Genomic DNA, 23,715 nt, shown 5'->3' on the forward strand with positions numbered 1-23,715 from the left:
GTCTTTTACAGGAAGGATATTACAATAAATGATTCTGTGTGTTAAACACAGGTCATGTCGAAGTCGGCGGAGTTCTAAGTTTTCTAATCCCAGAATTTCAAGTCTGGTGGCATAAGGTATTTTGTTGTTTTCGGAGGAGCGAAGAACTCTCCTAGTAAAATATTTCTGGACGCTTTCAATTGTATTAATGTCAGAGATGTGGTATGGGTTCTCATTAGGTGGCCAAAGTATTTCAGTTTCCTCTTCAGGATCTGGCCTTCTAAGAAGCAGTCAGGGTTGATCTCCTCTAGGACTGACTGGTTTGTTTGCCTTACAGTTCATGAGACTCTCAGGAGTTTTCTCCAGCACCATAGTTCAAATTATTTTATATCTATCTATCTATCTATCTATCTATCTATCTATCTATCTATCTATCTATCTATCTATCTATCTAATATACATATACATATATATATACATACACACACACACACACACACACATATATATATATAATCTAATACGTACTCGACAAAATAAATAAAAAAAAAAATGTGGCCCACAGAGCAGACAACTGCATTGCACAGGAAAGAGTTAAAAATCGCAGTGCTCTATTAAAGAAAAGCGTTTTCCCTATTTGGATTGAATTACTAATTTCACAATAAAATGAAAGGCTTTGCTGGAGAAGACTGAAGAGCTGGTGTGTATGGGGGTGGGGGGTGTTTTCTCTTCCACTGAGCCTGCCCCAAGTGTTCGAGTCCCACGGTTAGGGCTATGGCATACATAGGTGCCATTTCGTTGTTAGAGACTTCCTCCCTCGGCTGTTAAGGAAAAGATCCGCGCGCGTTATTCAATCGCCTCTCTTCGGCTTCGACGCTTCTTCCCTCCCTGAGCTGCCTTAGCCAGAACGGCCCCTGGCGCAGCTGAGGCGACGAACAACCTTGGGTGGTGCGAAGGGCTCTAGGACCCAGGGGAACACGGGCAGGCGGGCTCTGGGAGCCAGATTGCAAATTCTTCTCCGTGACTCAGTCGGCTCCGCGCAGCGCGTAGTAGGCGGCAGCGGCGGCCGAAGCGGAGATTACGGAACAACAGGTCTGTCCGGCTCGCGGGAACAACGGGTCGATCTTAGGGGGAAGGGGCGGCTGGGCGTGGGCAACGAAGAGGACCGGAAGAACCGGGTGCCGCGCTTCCCTTCTAGCTTGGGCCTAGCGTCACCCGCCGCGACTGCCGCTAACGGCGGCTCCTGCCTGTTGTCTTTGCAGAGCGCCAAGATGGAGTACGAGTGGAAACCCGACGAGCAGGGGCTTCAGCAGATTCTGCAGCTGCTCAAAGAATCGCAGTCCCCGGACACTACAACGCAGAGAGCCGTGCAACAAGTATCCTGCACAAGAGAGCCGGCCAGGGCGAACGAACGGGAGGCCGGGCGGGCACCGGAGATAGCGAGGCCCAGCGGCTGGGTCGGTTTGCCGCATGACTCCAACCCCGCAGGAGGCGGGGAAGGGAGAGCTTAGCGGTCCGCTCCGCTTTGTCGTTTCGGGGTGAGGGAGAGGATAAAGCCCTGGAGAGGATAACGCCTCTGGGCCTCCGCTAAAGCGACCGACCGTAGCGGTAATCCAGGCCCAGCCCCCGCCTGGCCTGGCGCGGGCTTTGAATCGCGAAGGAAGCCTGTAGGCGGCAGCGGCGGCAGCAAAAAAGCCTTCGCTCTGCCTCCCCCTCCCTGCGCCCAGGCCCGGCACCTGTTGCGAGTCTGGCGCCAACCCCCTTTTCCTTTCCAAGGCTTGGCCCGCCTTTAGCAGCTCCGGTGTCGGTCGCTTTCCCAGGCTCGCTCTCGACCAGCTATCCCTGGGCCTGTGTCTCAGGCTGGTCTTAATGGAGCGGTAGATTCCGCCATCTGTGCCATTAAATTCTTTTCGGGAAAATCCCAACTGGCTCCTTTTCTCTCGAATGATCCTTGTCGATCGTTTAGAAACCTGGCAGAATTAAGTCTTTTGTACCCTTAGCTATCTCTTTCCGTGGAGACATTTTAACGTATATCATTCTTAGCCATCTGTGGGGTTCTTCTTGTTGGCCCTTCAATTTCATACTGGATCATATTCAGAATAAGGAAAATAATTAAACGAATTTTTAGGCTTTTTAAATTGTTTTCTTTTGGTGCATTGAGTCTGAAGGCAATAGAGAAGTGAGTGAAGTGGCAAGTTTCTGTATATAGAAAATAGTTGTAAACTATGCTTAGCTTTTGGTGAATGCTGAAAGTATTCACATCAAAGAAGCTTGCTGTTATTTGTTTCAGACTTGCAGTTCTTACATGTTGGTGAGAGCTATGATGAGTATGCTTGTGTGTTAGGATCTAAATTGTTTTTGCTGCTGCGTGAGGTAGATTTTGGTACAAACTAGAGGTAAATGCCTCTTCTGTATCAGTAATTATACAGTGCATTTTGTTTGTGCATGCATTTTTTTAAAGCCAGGTAGTTTAATTTAAAAAAAGATTTAATGCTAATTAGGGCATCTTTGAATTTTTAGTTTTTACTCCTGCTAAATGAAATTCCATTTGAATAATCTCACATCCTAAAGAAGAAGTTTAAAATGAAATTTAAATGTAAATATGAGATAGTGAATACACAGGAACATACAAAAGTATAAAAATACCATTTAGTCCTTCTCCCATATCATATGGTATGACTTACTATTTACCATTTTTCTTTTTCTAGGATATATTCCTTAGGCTGTTGATGGGAATACAAAATTAATAGGATTTTGCAAAGATTCAGAAGAGATGCTTTATAGTATGCTTATTAAAATGCTTGTGCCTGCATAACCATATGAAGAAAGCTGGAAGAGCTGTTAAAACAACTTTGCAAAAGACATAGCTGCTTTAAAGATCTAAAGAAAAGCAATTTATTTGCACTCCTGTGTCATTTCTTTTGAATACGGTGCATGACCATACATTTTTTTAAGGTTTCCTAAATGATAAATGTTTCTTACTTTATGTTAAGTTCAATATAGATAGTAGATTTTACTGTTGGATAAAGTACTATTTTTTACTTTTTAATTGTCCCAGCATATATCTTGAAAAAGAATCTTTCTTAGAAGTTTTACATTTACTGAGTTTTATATAAGTAGTGCTCATTTAAAACCATTTGTTTGGTGACCATTCAAAGTTACAACGGCATTGAAATAAAATTTATGATCAGTTTTCACACTTATGACCATTGCAGCATCTGCATGGTCATGTGATCAAAATTTGGATGTTTGGCAACAGATTTTGCTTATGCCAATGATGCTTATGGCAGTTGCACTATCCCAGGATAGCAATAGCACCTAGACTTCCATACCGCTTCATCATTAGATCATTGTTTGTAACCTTCCCACCTGGCTTCCGACAAGCAAAGACAATGGGAGAAGCAAGAATCATTTAACAACTGAATGTTTCACTTAATAACTGCAGTGATTTGCTTAATAACTATGGCAAAAAATTGAAAAATTGGAGGTAACTCACTTAAAACCATCTTGCATAACAATGGAAATTCTGATTCCAATTGTGGTTGTAAGAAGAAAATTACCTACATAGCTATATTTTGTTTAAATGGATATTTTATTATTTTAATATTAAATCGACACCTATGTCACCTTAAGACTACTCTAGGTGGCTTACAACAATAAAAACACAAAGAAATACAAAGGACTTAAACAAAGTGAAAGTAAATTAATACAAAAATAAATAAAAAGAAAATACATCAACATAGTTAATAAAAAGGTGAATGAATAGGAAGCATGGAGGAGGGGAAATGGAGCCTGTTGTCACATGCCCATAACAAGCATTGATTCATTGAACGACTACAGTGTTTGCATAATGACCACAGGTTTGCTTAAGGATTGCTTCAAAAGTCATAAAAATTGGGTTAGTTGCATAGGTGCCTCAGCTTAAAAACCACAATTTAACAATAATTCTGGGTTTCATTACAGTCTTAAATTGAGGACTGTGTCTGTATTCTAGAAATAGCTTGGAATGTGTTACATGTAATATGCCCCGTTTAAAAAAAAACCTCTTTGACTGTCAGATATGTTGACAAAGCATATTCTACCCCTTGATTATTTAATATACCGAGGGCCTGGTAGGCCATATAGCAGACCATGTTCTCAAACAATCTTCTGTCAGGATACTTTCTGTTACTAAAACCCAGACCTCAAATATTTTATAGTAGACTTGTTTTGAATCCAACCTATTTGCTAGAGTGCTTTTCTCCTTTGATTTAGAGCAGCTTATTTCTGTATTTTGAGTTGCTTAACAATGGAAAAATTACACTTTATTGTCTGCAGTTTACTGTCATAGAAGACATGCTCTACCTGTTTTTTATCCACATGCTGGATTTATACACTATTGTACGTCATAGTATGATTTACTTGGTTTGGGTTTAGCATATTAATGGAATCTGTCTATTATATTTTGTAATCCAATAGATATATATCAGTTATTTGTAGTTGAATAAAACTAAGCTAGTTCAGTATTTAAACCCAATCTATGTTTTTAAAGAGATGTTTGATATGCTATTGTTCAATATACTAAACTGTTTTGTAAGAGAAAGTAGCAATGCCTTTTCTGTCTGGTGTCATGGTTCAGAAAATACTGTAATCTATATGTATGTTATAAATACACACATTGATGTCTGCTTCAAAGTAACTTATTTGAATTCTCACCTCTGTAAGGCTGTATAAAATCACAGCATTTAAGTTAGCACAGCATTTTATCATTAGACTTTATGTAAAAGACTCTAGCTTGCTTTATTTTTGAATTTCAGATAGTAATTTTAGACATTTACCTAGCCTTGCTGAATATAGCTATGATAATATAAGTAGATTTTAGCTAGCTATCTGCACTTAATCTGATTTTTCGTTAGATGTACATAGGGCAGAATTATAAGATAATTCAGTATATGAACATCATGGAATGTAAACAAGATGTAAACTTTATTAACATTTGCAGAGTTCCTCCTGGTACAGAGTGTTTGTACCAGGAGGCAATTAAGAATCAGTCTTAATTGCCTCCTGGTACAGTCTTAATCACATTTGAAAATAATGTATTACAGGAGATAGATTGATATTATTTATATTAAATTCATTCTGCTTGAAAGTTCCCTGAATATATCTGCCATCTTAAATAGGAGAAGTAATTAAGAAGAATTTTATGTGCATTCAATAGGGAACAGTGCTATACTAAACAGCTGCTGTGCTGTAGTGGTTAAGGCATGGGATTGTCAGTGGGGAGACCCTGGTTCTAGTCTTAAATCTGACCCATGAAAGCTGTATTGCATGTTTTTGGATTAGTCACACTCTCTCAACCTAATCTATCTCAGAGGATTATTATTGCATGGGGGGGGGAGAGTTACATATACTATGTTGAATTCCTGAACGCAAAGTTGGTTAAAATGTAGTATTACAGGCTAACTCGGCCCAGAACTTGAAGTTTGATCCTGACTGGCTTTAGGTTGACTTAGCCTTCCATCCTTCCCAGATCGGTAAAATTAGGGCCCAAATTGTTGGCGATAATATGCTGACATTTTTAAATTGCTCAGAGAGTACTGTATAAAACTATGGAGCAGTATACAAGTGCTATTGCTATTAATTATAAAGATAATTCTTCATAGGAAAAAGAAGATGCAGAATCATTTTTGCATTCTGCTTGGAACTTTGCCATTTCTAGTGTTACTAACAGTTTTGGGGTTAAAAAATACCAGTCATTAGCAAGTAAGAATATATGAGATCTATTTTGAATTAGCTTTCTATAGGCAGTTGTGGTCCTATTAAATTTAGTTGGTAATTAGATTGTTGAATTTCCAGTAGTGGTGTTTTGCAAAAAAACCAATTTAAATTAGTTTCACTGATATTTAATACAGTTTTGCAGTGTTTCATATCTTACATGAAATACCTTTAACAAAACTTTAGAAACTGGAACAACTCAATCAGTATCCAGACTTCAACAACTACCTGATATTTGTTCTCACAAAGCTAAAAACTGAAGGTGAGTTTTATGTTAATTGTACCCTGTAATTACATAACTAGACAAATTAGTCCAGAATTTCAAAGGTCTCTAATTATTTACCAAGACTTCATTGACTGTTCAGTTCACCAGACTAGATTCCAATATATTTTTTCTTTATTCTGTGAACAAGAACAATTGCTCAGAAATAATAAATGGAATTTATTTTCAAATAAATCTGTTTTGAATAATATATGTATTGGACAGTATCATCCTGAATTCTAATAATTGTTAAAATTGTACTAAAATATCCTTCCATGACCAGGTGTTCTAAAACCCTGGATGTAATCCAAAACCATATTGTTCCTGTTATACAATAAAACAGATTCTAATGGATATGGTTTCTGATTATGATGATGACGATGGAGGAATTAATTATACAGTTGTAGCCGGAGTCCAAATATTGAAACATTTTCCAAAATAAGTATTTTGTTTGGGCTGTGTAAAATAACAGTTTAATTAATTTATTATATATATAATAATTTTCATATACATTAAATTAGATTATGTACATTAAATAATATTGAATTTATGTGCTACAATTCATATCACTTGATAATGCCATTATAAAAATGTCATTTGTGTCATTTTACTTAATTTGTGTAATGAATCTATGAAATAATTTGCATAATGATACAGTAATAAAAAATAAAAATGAATTAAATCAGTGAAAAAATAGTCCATTCCATTTGAAGATAGTCCATGAAGATCTGGTAAATTGAAATTTAATTGTATTGTTTTTGTTTTGTATATGATTGCAAATTGAAATTTATTTGTTTTTTAAAAAAAGTAGTATTCATAATGTCTTGATTTTGAATTGGAGCTTAAAATAGCTCTTGACTTTACTGGAAATACTGATTTTATTGCAACCGTTCTGGAAACATTTGGAGCTTCAACTGTAGGTTGGAATATAATTCTGAACAATCCTGACGAGTGGAACAATCCATTTCAAGCTTGAAATGTTATCTATGTCTCAAATTCTAAATAGAGCATTGTTTTTCAGGAGATACTGTAGTAAAAATATATCCATTCTTTTGTGAAAACTGCCACAGAAAGTGGATATATGTGCTTGGTAGTATGTATGCTGTCACAGAATACCTTGATAAAGCAGAAAGTACATTATAAGACAAAGTGTTCTATTTTATAAAAAATAAATTTTCTAACTTGCTATTTTTGGTATAATAATCTCAGGTTTTCCTATCAGGTTCCTCTGATAACATAATCTTGGGAATCCTAAAGGTGCTTTTTCAAGTGGCAAGTGGACTTTCTGGTTTTTCTTTGAAAACATTTCGTTTCTCATCCAAGAAGCTTGGATGAGAAGCGAAACGTCTTCAAAGAAAAAACAAAAAGTCCAGTTGCCTCTTGAAAAAGCAGCTTTGGGACAACCATGACCTGGATTACTGAGAATCTCCATAGACATAATCTTGGGAAATACTGGCAAACTGTAATATATCTATGGAGTCATACAATTTAATATTATATTGTAATATTAAATAGTACAAATGTGTGTGTGTGTGTGTATACTTGCACTTCATGAAATCAAGCATTTTATGATTTGAATTGTGCTTGCTCCTAAGTAGGTATATGGAATATATACCAGTAGCCTAAATGACTTTTCTTTAAAACTTATTACAGATGAGCCAACAAGATCACTAAGTGGTCTTATTTTGAAGAATAATGTCAAAGCTCACTTTCACAACTTTCCTAATGGAGTAACTGACTTCATTAAAAGTGAGTGCTTAAACAATATTGGTGATTCCTCTCCACTAATCAGAGCCACTGTAGGTGAGTCATGAATATTTATTTATATTCTGTTTCTTTATGCTAAATAAACAAATGGTAAAATACAAATTGTAACAAACAGTTTTTAAATATGGTGTTTAAATATGACTGGATTTTTTTCTTTTGTTCAAAAATAATTGTGTAATAGATTGATTCAGATATAGGTATGTTAGATGGCTATTATACTGTTATATATAATCATTATTTAATATTTTTCCAATAAATGTATTCCAAGTCTTCTGCTTTTAATTTGTTTCATGATAAAAATGTAGATGATTGTTTTAGCTCCTTTAGATGTAGGATAACATGACAATATAAATTCCTCGTGCATATTATCAGAAAGAATATTTTTAATCTTAAAATATTTTCAGTATAAAAAGTTCACTGTTCAATTTCAGGGAAAATGATTTAAACATAGAAGAACCTTGAAAGAAATATATGAAAACATAGGAAAGGACTTGTTACAAACATAGATGGAAAGATTAATGCTGCTACCTTGGGATTTATGCTGTGGTTTTCATGCAAAATCCTTATTTTTTTCCTTTATAATATTTCCCAAATCTTTGGGGAAAGTGAGAGATATTTTGGAGCAAATTTGGATATGCATGTGGGAATAACAACAAGAAAATCCCTGTTGCACAAACAGAAATTACTTTATATGCTTATTTCGTTTCATTTCCATAATGGTTTCTACCTCCAGAATATAGAATTCAAATATCTCTGCTTATCAGTAGATGAGAAAGGCAACTGTTGACCATTCAGATGCCGTTGTATTAAATCAGCTCTATTAGCGATAGAATTGGAGATATATTTGAAGGGTGAAAGTTGATCACCAAAGAACTGCCTTTGGCTGTTAGCTTCAGCCATTGAGCAGATTTTCCCATTCCTAATTGTGCTTCCTTAAGTGTATATTCTAACCCAGGGGTATCAAACTCAATTTCATCGAGGGCCGCATCAGGGTTGTGTTTGACCTTGGGTGGGGCCAGGGGGGCATGGCTAGCTCGACGTCACTCATGTTGGGGGTGCCTGTGGTGGCCCAAGGGCTCTGCCAGCTAAAATGGGCTTCTGAGCTCTGTTTTCAGCTGTGACAGCTTCCTGCAACCCTCAGCCAGTGAAAATAAAACAGTGAGCTCCGTTTTCATTGGCAGAGGCACCGTGGGCCAGATCTTTGCTGTTTCCAGGGCAGCCCCGTGGGCCAGATCTAAGCACCCCACGGGCGGAATCTGACCCCCGGGCCTTGAGTTTGACACCCCTTTTCTAACCCTATAAGTAGAATTACATATGTCATTGACTTGTCTATTGTTTAAGGTAATGTTTTATGGCTTCAAGAAATCTGAGAACAGTACAAGGACATTTTTTTGCAGACTAGCTTTCCACTCAGCTTGAATATCAGTCCATATTTATGTCTAAAATGTATATGTGTATATACATCTTTACAAACACAGACATGTTTTATCTAGTCACTTAAAGAGATAAGTTTGTAAATCTTTTCTGTTGGCCATTCTGATTTATGTATTAATTTTTATATTGTTACATTAAAGCAACTTATTATCAATAACTTTTTTAAATTTCTTCAACAAATTCAAGGTATTTTGATTACAACCATTGCCTCAAAAGGAGAACTGCAGAACTGGCCTGAACTTTTACCAAAGCTTTGTAGTCTGCTTGATTCTGAAGACTACAATACTTGTGAGGTAAGAGTTTGCTTTTTCTAATTAAATATGTCTTTTTATTTGGAATTGGTCAACAGTGTGGTAATTATTACTTTTAACTATTTTTTTTCTACCTGGAACTGTGAGGTGGGTTGGACTGAGAAAGAGTGACTGTATCAAAGTCACCCAGCCAGCTTTCATGCCTGAGGCAGGACTAGAACTCACTGTTTCCCAGTTTCTAGCCTGATGCCTTATCAACTAAATCAACTTGGCTCTCAGTGAACTTTTAGAGCAGATATGGCAAGATTTTTGTTTCTATTTTTTTTATTCCAGCAACAGTGCTACTCTTCTTTGAAAAGAAGAGGTATATTCTTTTTTCCACCTGTTAATGGAAATGTATGAGAGGAATTAAATCATAGGCAGCTTCTCTCCAAATAGTCATAGTGTTCCATATATTATTAAGCTATTTTTGACTTTTTGCTTAACTTTCTAACAATATTTATTGAAAGAAATAAGTTGCATTAGCAAGAAGAGCCCAGCTAGATTAGGGCCTAGCACCATGTTCCAATACCAGAGAGGCTTCAAAGCAAGAAGGAAAAAAAAAGCTCCCCAAATTCCTAAAAATCTCCATAAAAGTAACAGTACTATATACATACATACATTTTCTGCAATTAGGGGAGATCTTAGTGATTAACTAAAGAAAGCATATTGTTATAAAAATAAACTTACTTGGCTAGAGACTAGATTAGAAACTTCATTCCTACTTCACTCCTATTTATTCTTCCTTTATGTTGAAAAATGATGTTTGATCTTTCTGATAGTATTTTCTAAAAAGAAAATGGTACTTTTTTATAAGTTGTTTGATAAATGCAACATATTCTGCCCTTGAAGATCACTTGAAAGTTACATTTGTTCACCATATGATGGCATACACACTGTTGGGCACCTCTCAGTTTACCCGTATTGTGTTGATGTAACACAAGCTTCACTAGCACCCAATTTCTTTCCGGGAGCTGCTTGTCACTTTAAAGCACTACATCAGTTATCCAATCTTTTCCTACTTTGTGGACCCGGTGGGTGGGTGGGGGGAGAGATGGGATGGTTTTGTGCAACGGATGGGCAAGCATGTGGCTGCACAGTTCCAAAAGGCTCAAGGCATGGTAGTGGGCCGCAGACCAGTGGTTGGGGACCCTTGCCCTACATGACATGAGACCAGGTTATTTGCAAGACATCTCTTAGAGTGTGTGCTGGCCTCACCCTGTCTGATAGGATGGGTGTCCTTCGTCGCCATCTAATAGGACCTAGCATGTCTTTTCCCTGCTCTGGGGATCATTCTTCTGCTGGGGATCTGGCAGTCCTCACCCTTTTAGCCTTGGAAGTCTGACGAGGGCTTATTCTTCCCCCAGGGATTGGGGTCAGGTAGGATGGGAGCCTGTGGATGATTTTGTTGGAGGCATCCAAGTGAGATGGCTAAGTGCCCTTTTCTTTTGGTTTTATAGTTTTATAGTTTTTTTTGTTTTTATTGTTTCTTTTATTGTTGTTTTGACCTGTTCTAAGAAGGGTAACCATAGAGATCTTTTAAGTAAATAAGATATCAGCTGTATTTGGAATTCAATCTACAGTGAGAAAAAGAGGTAATTTTTGAAAGTAATGATGAGTCTGATATCATTATATAAATATCAAAATAAAAAAAATTCCTTGTAGGGTGCATTTGGAGCTCTTCAGAAGATCTGTGAAGATTCAGCTGAAATCTTAGACAGTGATGCTTTAGATCGTCCCCTTAATATCATGATCCCCAAGTTTCTACAATTCTTCAAACATAGCAGTCCAAAAATAAGGTAAGAAATAAAGTTCTCTAGTCAATTTTTTGAAAATCTTTCAGGGAAGCATTTTAAAGATAGCTAACACGAGTATACTGTTGAAATTTATTTATTTTAGTTTCTGCGATCATCCATTTACACACAACTCTGGGTAGTTTACAAAGGTTGAAAAAAATAATAAGAATCAATTAAAGCACAAATAGATATGGCCAGGGCAAGCAAACCAAGTAGTGGGCTGAAAGGCCTATGGAATAAGCAGGGTCTTCAAGGCTTTTTTGAAGGCAGACTGGCACAAGCCTACGTAGACCTTGGAGGAAAGGTATTCTAGAGGGCATTCCTCTATTATTCCACAACAGAAAAAGCATCCTCCTGTGTAGATGACATTTTTAAAATAGATGGGACCTTCATGCCTACCCTGCTAGATCTTACCAAATGGGCAGAGACAATTGGAGACAAGCGATCCTTGAAATATCCATGCCCTGTGTCGTGCAGAGCTTTTTAGATGGCAATCAGCACTTTGAATTGCACCCAGAAACCCAGTAATAACCTATACATTTTTCCTAGCAGAGTTATTTTCTTTGCATAATCTGACTTATTTTAATCTAGGTTTGGGGCCTTGAATATAATTCTTTGCTTTTACTTTTCAGATCTTGACACATTGTGAAAAAGCCCCTTTCTATTGACTTAAACTGTAAATATTTTTTTCTGAATTGGAAAAGTCATTTCCTTATTGTCTTTAAGACATTTTGTGTGTCACAAGTTATTCTTGTGACATGTGATATTGAACTGTTTACCTGAAAGGTGACTAAATTTTGCATTCTGGATATTATCAGTCAATAATATCTTGAACTTTAGATGACAGCACTTACCATTTTACTAGACTTTAAGATCAATAAATATTTGATAAAAAGGAAGGTATCCAACCAGAGTTCCTTCTACTAAGTAAGTCTAATATAGAGGTGCTCTCCTAATAATAGTATGGCTGTAAAACTACTGTGTTTCCCCAAAACTAGGACCTGGCCGGATAATAAGCTCAGTTGGGCTTTCGAGTGCATGCGCTAAAATAACGCCCCCCCCAATAAGCCCCCCCATACTTAGACGCATGCGCAGCTGCCGTGCAAACAACACGAGGTGAAGAGGTGAGGTGGGGGCGGGGAAGGTGGGGAACATGCCCCACACGCACCTGCCATCCAAGCAGAACGGCCTAATGGAGGCCAGTCCCACAAACTCTAGCTTGTGCGCCCCTTCTCAGTGGCGGCCACAAAAAGCTCTTGCCAGCCCTAGCCCTATTGACCTGGGACTGGGGGGAGTGGGACTGGCGCCGGAGCTCAGAGCAGTGGCTGGTGCAGGCTGGCTGTGCCGCCATGAAGTGGGATCAGCGTGGCCAGTTCTTGCCCACAGCATTGGGTAAGAGCCACTGTCGTTGCTGCCCGAGATCAGCAGGCCAGATTCGGTGAGCCGGACGCACTGCTGCCACACGGGAGAAGAAGAGAGAGAGGAGGTGCTGCGAGAGAGTCCATTTCTCATGTTCTTTTCCTCCTGGGCGGCGGCAGCGGGTTCATCTCCCCGAATCTGGCTTGCCGATCTCGACTGGTGAGGGGGAGTGGCAGGTGGGGAGGGGTGCAGCGGCAGAGAAACGAGACGGGGCTCCCCTTGCCATCTCTTCTCCCACCCCTCACCGGACCTGGCAGATGCTGGAAGTCAGATAAGACACGCGTCTCACTGCTCCGCCGTCTTACCTGACTTCCAGCTCTTGTTTGCACAGGAAGCAACAAAAAAGCTGCCACGATTGCTGGAGACAGCGGCCTGAGCGGCACTGGCGAGGCAGCTGGTCGGCGCTCTGGCATCAGTTCCCATGCTGCGGGCCAACATTAGGGGCCTCATTCACCTCAAAAATAATAAGACCCGATAATAAGGCCAAGGCCATATTTCAGGAGTCAAAAGAAAATAAGACCCTGTCTTATTTTCGGGGAAACACGGTACAAGTAGTCCTTGAGTTAAAACAGTAATTAGGCTTGGTATTTCCAACGTTAAGCATATAAGTTTAATACAGAAATAAGATGCAAAGAAGTATGACATCAGATGATTGTATCACTTAGCAACCACAATTTCAGGAATTTTCATTGCTGTTGTTAGTTGAATTCCATTGGTCATTACCCAAGGACAAACCACAAGCCAAGCCATTCCACGCTTAGTCCTTCCCAAGGCCTGAGCTTCAGTTTTTTCCAAGATACGAACTGCCTCTCCTTCCACTCGCCTCAACTGCCTATTTCTCCTATCTATGCATTTTTGGCTGCCCTGCACCCTGCCTTATAGGGCAGCAAACAGTACCAGAATTTAATGGCTGTGGTGCTGTTTGCCACTCTGCAACTCAGGCTTCTTGGCTCACAGCAGTTCTGGGGCTGAAAAAAACTCCTGAGCCACAGTACAAAGCCGCAAAATCCCTGGAAGCGTTAGCTGCCTTAGCCCAGCCCAATAGCATGATGTGTGCAGATACTTCAGGAAGCCCCAGCCTGTCCCAGCAAAGTAGTGCAGAGCAGCAGCTGCAGCCCCAGCCCAGTGCAAGAGCAGCAGCTGCTTTGTGAAGGGCCAGACCAGGCATGCTTGACAGCAATAGGAACAAGAAGACTGCAAAGATCAGCTAGGGTGGCAGGGGCCAGGAAGTGCAAGGTACCGAAAGAGCCTAAATAGAGCAAGAAGATAGGAGGGTGGGGAAGTTTAAGGGGACCTGCAGTTCTAAGTGCGGGCAGGCTGCCAAGTGCCCACATTTTGATCACATGGTCACAGGTTGCTGCAATGGTCGTAACTTCAGGGACTGGTTGTAACTCCCTCATTCAAGGCTACCGTAAGTTTGGCCACTGAACAAATGATTGTTAAGTGAAAACTACCTATATAATTAATACAGACTGTTTTTGACATTTCTGAAACTTCCCGATATGCAATATATCCACATGCTTTATTCATAATATTAAATAGCAAGTTATTTTTCCTTTTGCAAAGAGATTGGTATTGAGTTTAATTCTAAGTAGTGGTAAATTTATTTCTTCAACTTTTTGTAGTAATATATAATTTTTTAAAACATGTTTATAGGTCCCATGCGGTTGCTTGTGTCAATCAGTTTATCATCAGTAGAACTCAAGCCCTTATGCTGCACATTGATGGATTTATTGAGGTGGGTGATCCATATTTGAGTGTACCTCTTGTGGATAATTAGCATGTTTTTCTCTTTTTCTGAATGCTATTTTCCATTGCTTCAAAATAGTCCCATTTAGGAATAGTCTTTATGATTTCAGGACTATTCCTCTGAAGATGGATAGGTTGCTGTGATTGCACGACCGCTTCAAGAAAGGATGCTGAATGGCTGCTTTTAGATTTATACTAAAGAATTTAAGAGAAAATTGTATATTTATGTAAGAAATACAAGTGATAAATTATAGAATAATTTGTGAGGATGTTTTGGGGAATGAGGGAAAGAGTATAGATTAAAATGGGGAATGAGGGAATTAAGTATTGAAGAATTTAATGGAGTGTTTTTTTCTTTTTTCTTTTTTTTTTTCTGAGAATATGTAAGGAATTTAAAATGTTTAGTGATAAAACTTCCAAGGGAATAGTAACAAGAACTACCCCTTTCAATTGTAAGTTGGTTTTTTTTTTTGTTTCTTTTATTGAGAATTGATGATATGGAAATTTTTAAAGCATATGTTATTTAGAGTCAGAGGAAGTTTACAAGAGGGAATAGTCTTTGTGATTTCAGGACTAATCCTAAGTAAGACGGAAGTGTCTATGTGATTGCAGGGCAGCTTTTATGAAAGAGTTTTTAGATGGTCTGACCTCTGATTAAAAGTAATATAGATACGTTTAAATTTGTATAAATTTGAGAAATCTAAGAAGTTAACAGAAAAACAATGAAGGATGTTTTGGGGAATGAGGAAAGATTACAGATTAAATTGGGGAATGAGGGAATTAAGTATTGAAGAATTTAATGGAGTGTTTTTTTTTTTTTTCTTTTTTTTTTTCTGAGAATATGTAAGGAATTTAAAATGTTTAGTGATAAAACTTCCAAGGGAATAGTAACAAGAACTACCCCTTTCAATTGTAAGTTGGTTTTTTTTTTGTTTTTATTGAGAATTGATGATATGGAAATTTTTAAGCATATGTTATTTAGAGTCAGAGGAAGTTTACAAGAGGAATAGTCTTTGTGATTTCAGGACTAATCCTAAGTAAGATGGAAATGTCTATGTGATTGCAGGGCAGCTTTTATGAAAGAGTTTTAGATGGTCTGACCTCTGATTAAAAGTAATATAGATACGTTTAAATTTGTATAAATTTGAGAAATCTAAAGTTAACAGAAAACAATGAAGGATGTTTTGGGGAATGAGGGAAAGAGTATAGATTAAAATGGGGAATGAGGGAATTAAGTATTGAAGAATTTAATGGAGTGTTTTTTTCTTTTTTCTTTTTTTTTTTCTGAGAATATGTAAGGAATTTAAAATGTTTAGTGATAAAACTTCCAAGGGAATAGTAACAAGAACTACCCCTTTCAATTGTAAGTTGGTTTTTTTTTTGTTTCTTTTATTGAGAATTGATGATATGGAAATTTTTAAAGCATATGTTATTTAGAGTCAGAGGAAGTTTACAAGAGGGAATAGTCTTTGTGATTTCAGGACTAATCCTAAGTAAGACGGAAGTGTCTATGTGATTGCAGGGCAGCTTTTATGAAAGAGTTTTTAGATGGTTTGACCTCTGATTAAAAGTAATATAGATACGTTTAAATTTGTATAAATTTGAGAAATCTAAGAAGTTAACAGAAAAACAATGAAGGATGTTTGGGGAATTTAAATAAGGGGACTAGACTTTATTTAAACTTTAACGGGATGGAACACAATTCTTATTAGAGATGTGCGATAATTATTAATTTGAATCTAGGAGAAGAAATATATTATATAACAATACAATGGGGGACTAAATGTTTTTAAATGAATTTTGAAATATGTTTAAGGATGTACCTGACAATCTGTTCACAATGTTTTTTTTTATTATGTTTATAAAAATAAAAAACTTTTTGCAAAAAAAATAGTCCCATTTGGATTGAAGAGAGAGCAAGTGGACAGTAATATTTCTTTTTTTTTTTCCTTGATAAAGTGTGGCAACAATTACAAAAAAACTTTCTTAAAAAACCCGAGGCAATAACTATAAAAATTGAGAATTTTCTTTCAGTTAATAATTGAGTTGTTTGTCAGATATTTCTAGGGCCCAACGTTTCTGACTTTTTATTAATGTCTAGCCAAACAAATGGCCTAAATAGTATCCATTTCTCTGACTTCCAGCTATGCTGGTGTCTGGTTGATGTGGGTAATAAAGGTAACATCATTTTGTCTACTTTTAAATTTCCTATTCTCTGTCCTGGCAGGATTGATTGGTATAGCTGTTTGCTTGGAAATAAATGTGTGTGCAATACATAGCAACCATTTTTATTTGTAATTAGCTGATCTGAATGATGCTGAGCATTAGAAGAGACAAAGCTTCCTATATAAATTAATACAGTTCTGTCTCATCTAAAAGTATCTAACCTGAGAAAGCTTTATTCATGGTTTAGATTTTGTTATGTATATGATGCAATAAAAATGTCTGCATTGTTGAATTAAAAGAGTAAATATTGTTCTGCAACAGTGAGGTCTAGAAAACTCTTTAAGTCCATCATTTTTTCCAAACAATGTAGACCACTGAAAGAATCATGTTGGTAATATTAATTTTAGTTCATCCGTCTGTCCATTAAACACTTATGTTCTTGTTTTTTTTTTATTTCCCTTTAACAGAATCTGTTTGCATTGGCTGGGGATGAGGAGCCTGAAGTACGTAAAAACGTTTGTCGGGCTCTGGTAATGCTGCTGGAAGTTAGAATGGACCGTTTACTTCCTCATATGATTAGTATTGTTGAGGTAACATTTTGCATGTATTTTATAAAATGTTTTAAGATGATAACGTTCTTTGAATTAGAGATTTTCGGCAGAGGCAATTTTTCCATTATTAAATATATCAAAATGCTTGAAAACCAAATTTGTGATTCAGAATTATTTCTTAATGTCCTACTTACATTTGCCTATCAGTTTATTTTCTCTTAAGAGCACATAAATGTGTCTGTTGTGTATTGCTTTATTATATAGCACAAAAGTACAAAAAGAATATAAAATTAGGCATTTGGTCATTTCGTAAACAGACAGTAATATATCTAATTACTAGTAATTACTAATACTAATCTAATATTGTAAATCCAAACTGCCCTTATCTTTCCATCATAAGAGACTACTCGTATTTGCTATAACCTGTAAAAAGTAAATCCATAGTTCTTCCTATTGGTTCTTTCTACTACATCATTCAAAATCACATTCACATCTTTTTCTTCCCAAAACCACATTAACAAATACGGAAATAAAAAATAAGAAACCAAAATACGATGATAGCGAAGCAATCCCATAGCAAGTGATGTGTCCATCATTTTCTTCTTCCAGTATAATGAAGTTGACTGCTTCAGACTTTCTCTGAGATGCCCAATAAATATATTTTATTTATTTATTTATTTATTGTTTATATTTATATACCGCCCTATCTCCCAAAGGACTCAGGGCGGTTTACAGGCATTTAAAAACAAGAAATACAATAAATACAATACAATTTTGTTAACTAAAGTTCATCTTAAATTCATTAGAAGTATATGCCATATTCTTTAAAATCCGTAATCAATACTTGCTTAAAATACAATATTTATATAATTTGTTCCAAATATTTGCAGATAATTTGTACACCTTAGCAATACATTTTAATCCTGCCCCCACTCCCAGCAAGATGAATGGCAAACAAATTTAGAGAAAGAAGGAAATTTATTATGTAAAAATGAGTTTCTTGTTAAAGATACAGTATCAGGTTTATACTGTCAGTTTAATAAATACTGTTTCCTTTTGGAAGGGCCCTAAATATGATATCTAAAAAAAAAATCTGCATGTAAAAAACTAATTTGCTGTATTTTGTGGAAAAAGAGAATTTTCATGGCAGCAATCTGAATCACATGCACACGCAAAAAGAAAAAAAAAGCTGTAAAGACTCCCTTCAAAAACAAAGCAACTCCAAAAAAAGAACTAGGAAAAGAGAATATTGTTATTAGGACATCAGATCCTCTATTTTCAGTCTTTTCCAATAATTACATAGAATGAAAATACCGAGTAGGAACTATCTCCAAAGCAAGGTGACTCATCTCTTAGAAAATAAAAAAAGAAAACATTGGAAAAGACTTCTGTTTTTACTTCCGATGATTCCAAAATAGTAAAATTTATACAGCTTCTGCATCGAAACATTTCATCCTGGAATCCAAGAATAAACAATAAGAATAGCAATAAAAGAAGAAGAAGATTTTTTCCCTCTTTTGGTTAAATACCAAATGAGTTTTACTAAATAAGTTCCCCTACTGAACTCATTTTTTAAGGCAGATTCGGAAAATTCTTTCTCTCTTTTACATTTTGTTCCCAAACCATTTTCCAAGTTCAATGCAGAACATGATCCTGTCCTTCTCAAACATCTAAGAATAAGACAAAGTCTTCCTACAGAATAGGAATGCAAACTGATAGGGAATCAATTTCAATTAGATGCTACATCAGTTGTAATAAAAACAATTCTTATGCATAGAGGTAATCTACTTATAACTGATAGTTTAGTGACTGTTCAAAGTTACAATGGACTTCATTGGAGGTACTTACAGTCTAGATTTGAAATTACCAAACACCCCCCACTCACCACCCACAGTCATTTGCAGCAACCTGTAGTTATGTGCCCATAATTTTACGGCAGATTTGCTACAAACTGGAATTTACTTCCTGGTTTTGGCAAAACTGGTCCATACCAAATCATTGGTTTACTTAAAAACCATTGCTGAAAAAGTTGCAAAATTGGGTCAGTCAGATGACTAACCTTATCTACCACTTTCACTATTTAAGACTAATGGTTCCATTGTGGTCGTAACTCGAAGAGTATGTGTACATTTATTTATAACTAGTTGAATACCCATGCGAACCTATGCGAACCTATGTGATCGGGCTTGATAAACCGACACAGCTTGAAAATTAATGAGTAGTTACGATCGGCCTCTGGTCTCCCCTTCTCTCCCTCAGCCTTGCCCCACAGAAGCCTTCCCTATCCTATCCCCTTCTCTCCCTCAGCCTTGCCCCACAGAAGCCTACCCTATCCTGTCCCCTTCTCTCCCTCAGGCTTGTCCCACAAAAGCTTCCCCTATCCTATCCCCTGCTTGTTGCTGTGAAAGTAAAACTCAAACTCCTCTCCTCTGCTTTTGTTTTGCATTTGGAAGAGATTTCTTTTCAGGTGGGGAGGGGGAGTAGAACTCCTTAGTATCAGAGTGTGTTAATCATTATATAGGAAATACTAATGCTCTGATGGTCATTTCGAAAAATCCTTTCTTAGTGAGCACCTAGAAGTCAAAGGAAACATACCAGGGGTGAAATGCTCCCAGATCGGATGGGATCGCGCGATCCGGTAGCGATGGCGGCTGCTGGTTCGGAGGACCGGTAGCAAAAATCCCTGGCCCCGCCCCCCTCCTTTGCTGAGCCCCACCATCAGCAGAGGGTTTGTTTTTTTACTTCTAAAAGAAGGTTTTGCTTCAGCCGAAACATGCCTTTAAAAGTAAAAAAAAAAGCCTTTGAGGATCCCGCCCCTCAGCTGAGATCGGCAGAGCCTTTAAACTTAAAAAAAAAAAGGCTACTCTGGGGATCTCACCTGAGTTCCCTATCAGCAGAACCTTAAAAAACATGTTTTCTGTAGAAAACATGTAGAAAAACTCCTTTTAAAAGAGTCTAAGACAGTTACCTGATTACTGATTGACCTCATGGCTTTTTTCGCAGCCGGAAAGTCCCAGTTTCGCTTTCAGCACCAGACTGAACTAATCTAAACTTAGCTAATCTATTTCACCGCTGAGTGATTAATGCTGTCTGGCTGAGGAACTCTGGGAATTGAAGTCCAAAATAAAATAATAAAATAAAATATAATAAAATAATAAAATAAAATAAAATAAAATAAAATAAAATAAAATAAAATAAAATATAATAAAATATAATAATAAAATAAATAATAAAATAAAATAAAATATTTGTGCAGCTTTCTGAGATTTGGTATGTTTCTGTAGTGTTTCACTCTAACTACACAAACACACAAACTCTCAGAAAGCTGTATGTGGTAGTGTGTGTGTGTGTGTGTGTGTGTGTATGTCAGTTGTGTTGTGTGTGTTAAAGTGTGAAAGTTGGTTTTTGAGCTTTTTGTGGCGCTGTGAAGTGCAGCTGCTTTTACATTGTGTGTGAGTCAGTTGTGTTGTGTGTGTGTAAAGTGTGAAAGTTGGTTTTTAATACCTCTTATTGTTTTTTTATTATTTTTATTATTTATTGTTATTGGCCACGCCCACCCAGCCATCTGACCACCAAGCCATGCCCACTAATTAAGCCATGCCCACAGAACCGGTAGGGAAAATTTTTAGATTTCACCCCGGAACATACGTGGCAAATATCAAGTTTGTAGGTTTCACGGTTCTGGAGATTTTGTGATGATGCGTGAGTGGTATTTTGCTTTTATAGATATATAATATATATATATATATTTTATAAATAAAATAAACGGTCGCTCATGCCCTTGTTACATCCCGCCTGGACTACTGCAATGCTCTCTACATGGGGCTCCCCTTGAAGGGTACCCGGAGACTCCAACTGGTCCAGAATGCGGCTGCACGGGTGATAGAGGGAGCACCTTGTGGCTCCCGTGTAACACCCCTCCTGCGCAGTTTGCACTGGCTCCCGGTGGTCTTCCGGGTTCACTTCAAGGTACTTGTTATCACCTTTAAAGCACTCCATGGCTTAGGGCCGGGATATTTACGGGACCGCCTACTGCCACCGGTAGCCTGTCACCGACCAGTGCGCTCTCACAGAGAGGGCCTCCTCCAGATACCGTCAGCTAAACAATGTCGGCTGGCGACCTCCAGGGGGAGGGCCTTCTCTGTGGGGGCTCCTACCCTCTGGAACGAGCTTCCTCCGGGGCTTCGTCAACTCCCCGACCTCCGGACCTTCCGCCGCAAGCTGAAGACGTTGTTTCGATGAGCAGGACTACCGTGAACATAGTTTTAAATTGGGGGTTTAAATCAGGGGTTTTAAACAGGGTTTTAAATTTGTATTTAAAAGTTTTAAGCCATCAATTGAATTAAGTTTTCTATACTGTTTTTAGCTGTTTTATATGTATTATATGTTTTCTGTTGTTTTTATTGGCTGTGAACCGCCCTGAGTCCTTCGGGAGAAGGGCGGTATACAAATATAATAAATAAATAATAATAATAATAATAATAATAATAATAATAATAATAATAATAATAATAATAATAATAATAATAATAATAATATATTTACCATTGACCTTGCTTGCTGTTTTAAAGCTTCTTATATTATAAGAATTATAAGGTATTTCTATGAACATACTGTGGACAGACATTTCATCTTGAACTTTCACCATTGTTTCACATTGTATATTAGAATTTTCAAGCTGATGTGAATCTCTCACTATAATTTTTTTCACTCTGCTACTGCATGATTCTAAATATATCCCTGCTTTTTATATGCATAGATTCAGTTTTTCTAAAAGTTTATAAATTATGGGGAATTGCTTTTAAAGTGATAAACAATTACACAGTTTTCTTTTTATATTCTTTGTCTTGTGTTCTGGAATAAGTTTAACTGCAGACTTTCCATTGTTCTTTAGCTTACTTGAGCTGGGTATCAAGTGCCTGGATCATAAGTATGTAAACTACAGAGATATTATGACAATGGAATTCTGATGATTGGGCCATAAGTTTCCCTTGTTCAGCGCTGTCATGACTTTAAGCCGTTGATGAATAAGTGGTCATAGTCTAAGGATTACTTTAATATAAAACATTACAAGTTGTTACTGTGAATACAGTGCTTTAAATATTGCCTGCACATTGGCTCATGCTCTAAGCCATAGTTATAGCCTGCAGTGTCAGCAATCATTTTATAACTACAGCAATTAGATTTTTAATTATTAGTGGCAACATTGTGAAAATAGATGGCTGCTTTATATTAAGGTTGATGAAAAATTCATTTAATTTGTTTGTTTAAGATAAACTTTCTATATTGAAATACAACCAAAAATCCATTTACATTTCAGTATGTGGGTTTATCCGATCATGCATTGAGGTTCTACTGTCAAAAATTAAAACTGTCTTTTGGAGAACTGTATACAAAAGCATGACATCAAATACTGTACAAACCCCATTATATTAATAAAATTACTTGCAACAAATGGACATGCTTTGCAGTTTTATATAAAATGTACATAAAAACAATGTTTGTGACAAAACACAATTTTTCTTGCAAATTTTAAAAACTTTTCTTAGTTGGAAATTGGACAAACTCTACTTGAGTTTAAAAAATGAAAAACGGAGGAAACAAATACTGACCTATATGAGAACCAGTATAAGATATTCCACTTTTCAAACTTCTTAATATAATAATAGCAGGCAGTCAGGAAAATCAGTTTGTAATATAATAAATACTTTAAAATTACCAATACAATATAGGGCACATGCGGTATTTGATTATTCAATAATAAAATGTGGGAGTCTAGAAAAACAACAAACAATATTGATTGCTGTTTCTAGGAGAATTGGCAGAATTCTGAAAAAAATGTTTTATTAAATATTGAAGAATTGGAGAGTGAATGCCAAAATATTATTCTACTAGGACAAATTTGCATAAGGCAAAAGGAGAGTTGTATTTTAACAACTATAGTTGTTAAAATACAACTATAGTTGTATTTTAACTATAGTTCTATAGTTATTCATATATTAAAAACCCATTTTTCAAATTATCCCTATGATAATAGAATATTATATGAAAAGGTTTTAATTACATTGTATTTTCAAATGTACCCAGTTTCTGATTCTTTTTACTTTCTTACCATAATATGTAGTACATGCTGCAAAGAACTCAGGACCAAGATGAAAATGTGGCTTTGGAGGCTTGTGAATTCTGGCTGACTTTGGCTGAACAGCCAATTTGTAAAGATGTATTGTATCGGCATCTTACAAAGTAAGTTTATTTTCCCCTTAATATTATATTGGCTTATTTGAAATGTATGTGCACGTTTATCTCATTATGTCTTTAAAAACTCTTAAAATTGTTTCATGAATCTTGTATAATCATTATTTGGAACATTTAAATTGAGATGGTAATTGTATCTATGTACTTACCCATGGACACATACTAACTTGACACATATTTTTGCATGCTAATAGTTTTTATGAAAGTTGGAAAAGCCAGTAATATCAGTGAGAACTTTCATGTGGCACAATCAAGGGACTGTCTGTTTCTCCATGAAAATACTTCATGCTTTT

At 36.7% G+C, this 23,715-nt stretch overlaps 1 protein-coding gene across 2 annotated transcripts in view; it reads left to right on the forward strand.

The window, feature by feature from the left end:
* The first annotated feature begins 940 nt into the window (after positions 1-940).
* TNPO1 (transportin 1) overlaps positions 941-23,715 on the forward strand; it is a 51,767-nt gene continuing 28,992 nt past the window's right edge. For both annotated transcript variants that reach the window (XR_009153435.1, XM_058168963.1), the window contains exons 1-9: positions 941-1,071; positions 1,242-1,355; positions 5,920-5,995; positions 7,649-7,798; positions 9,383-9,489; positions 11,152-11,285; positions 14,358-14,439; positions 17,084-17,206; positions 23,292-23,410. Coding sequence is in view for 1 of the 2 variants with exons in the window: in XM_058168963.1 (XP_058024946.1) it covers positions 1,251-1,355; positions 5,920-5,995; positions 7,649-7,798; positions 9,383-9,489; positions 11,152-11,285; positions 14,358-14,439; positions 17,084-17,206; positions 23,292-23,410 (896 nt within the window). In the remaining variant the exon portion in view is untranslated. The remainder of the gene's footprint in view (positions 1,072-1,241; positions 1,356-5,919; positions 5,996-7,648; positions 7,799-9,382; positions 9,490-11,151; positions 11,286-14,357; positions 14,440-17,083; positions 17,207-23,291; positions 23,411-23,715) is intronic.

Source organism: Ahaetulla prasina, chromosome 2 (assembly GCF_028640845.1).
Source record: "Ahaetulla prasina isolate Xishuangbanna chromosome 2, ASM2864084v1, whole genome shotgun sequence".
Lineage (NCBI taxonomy): Eukaryota > Metazoa > Chordata > Lepidosauria > Squamata > Colubridae > Ahaetulla > Ahaetulla prasina.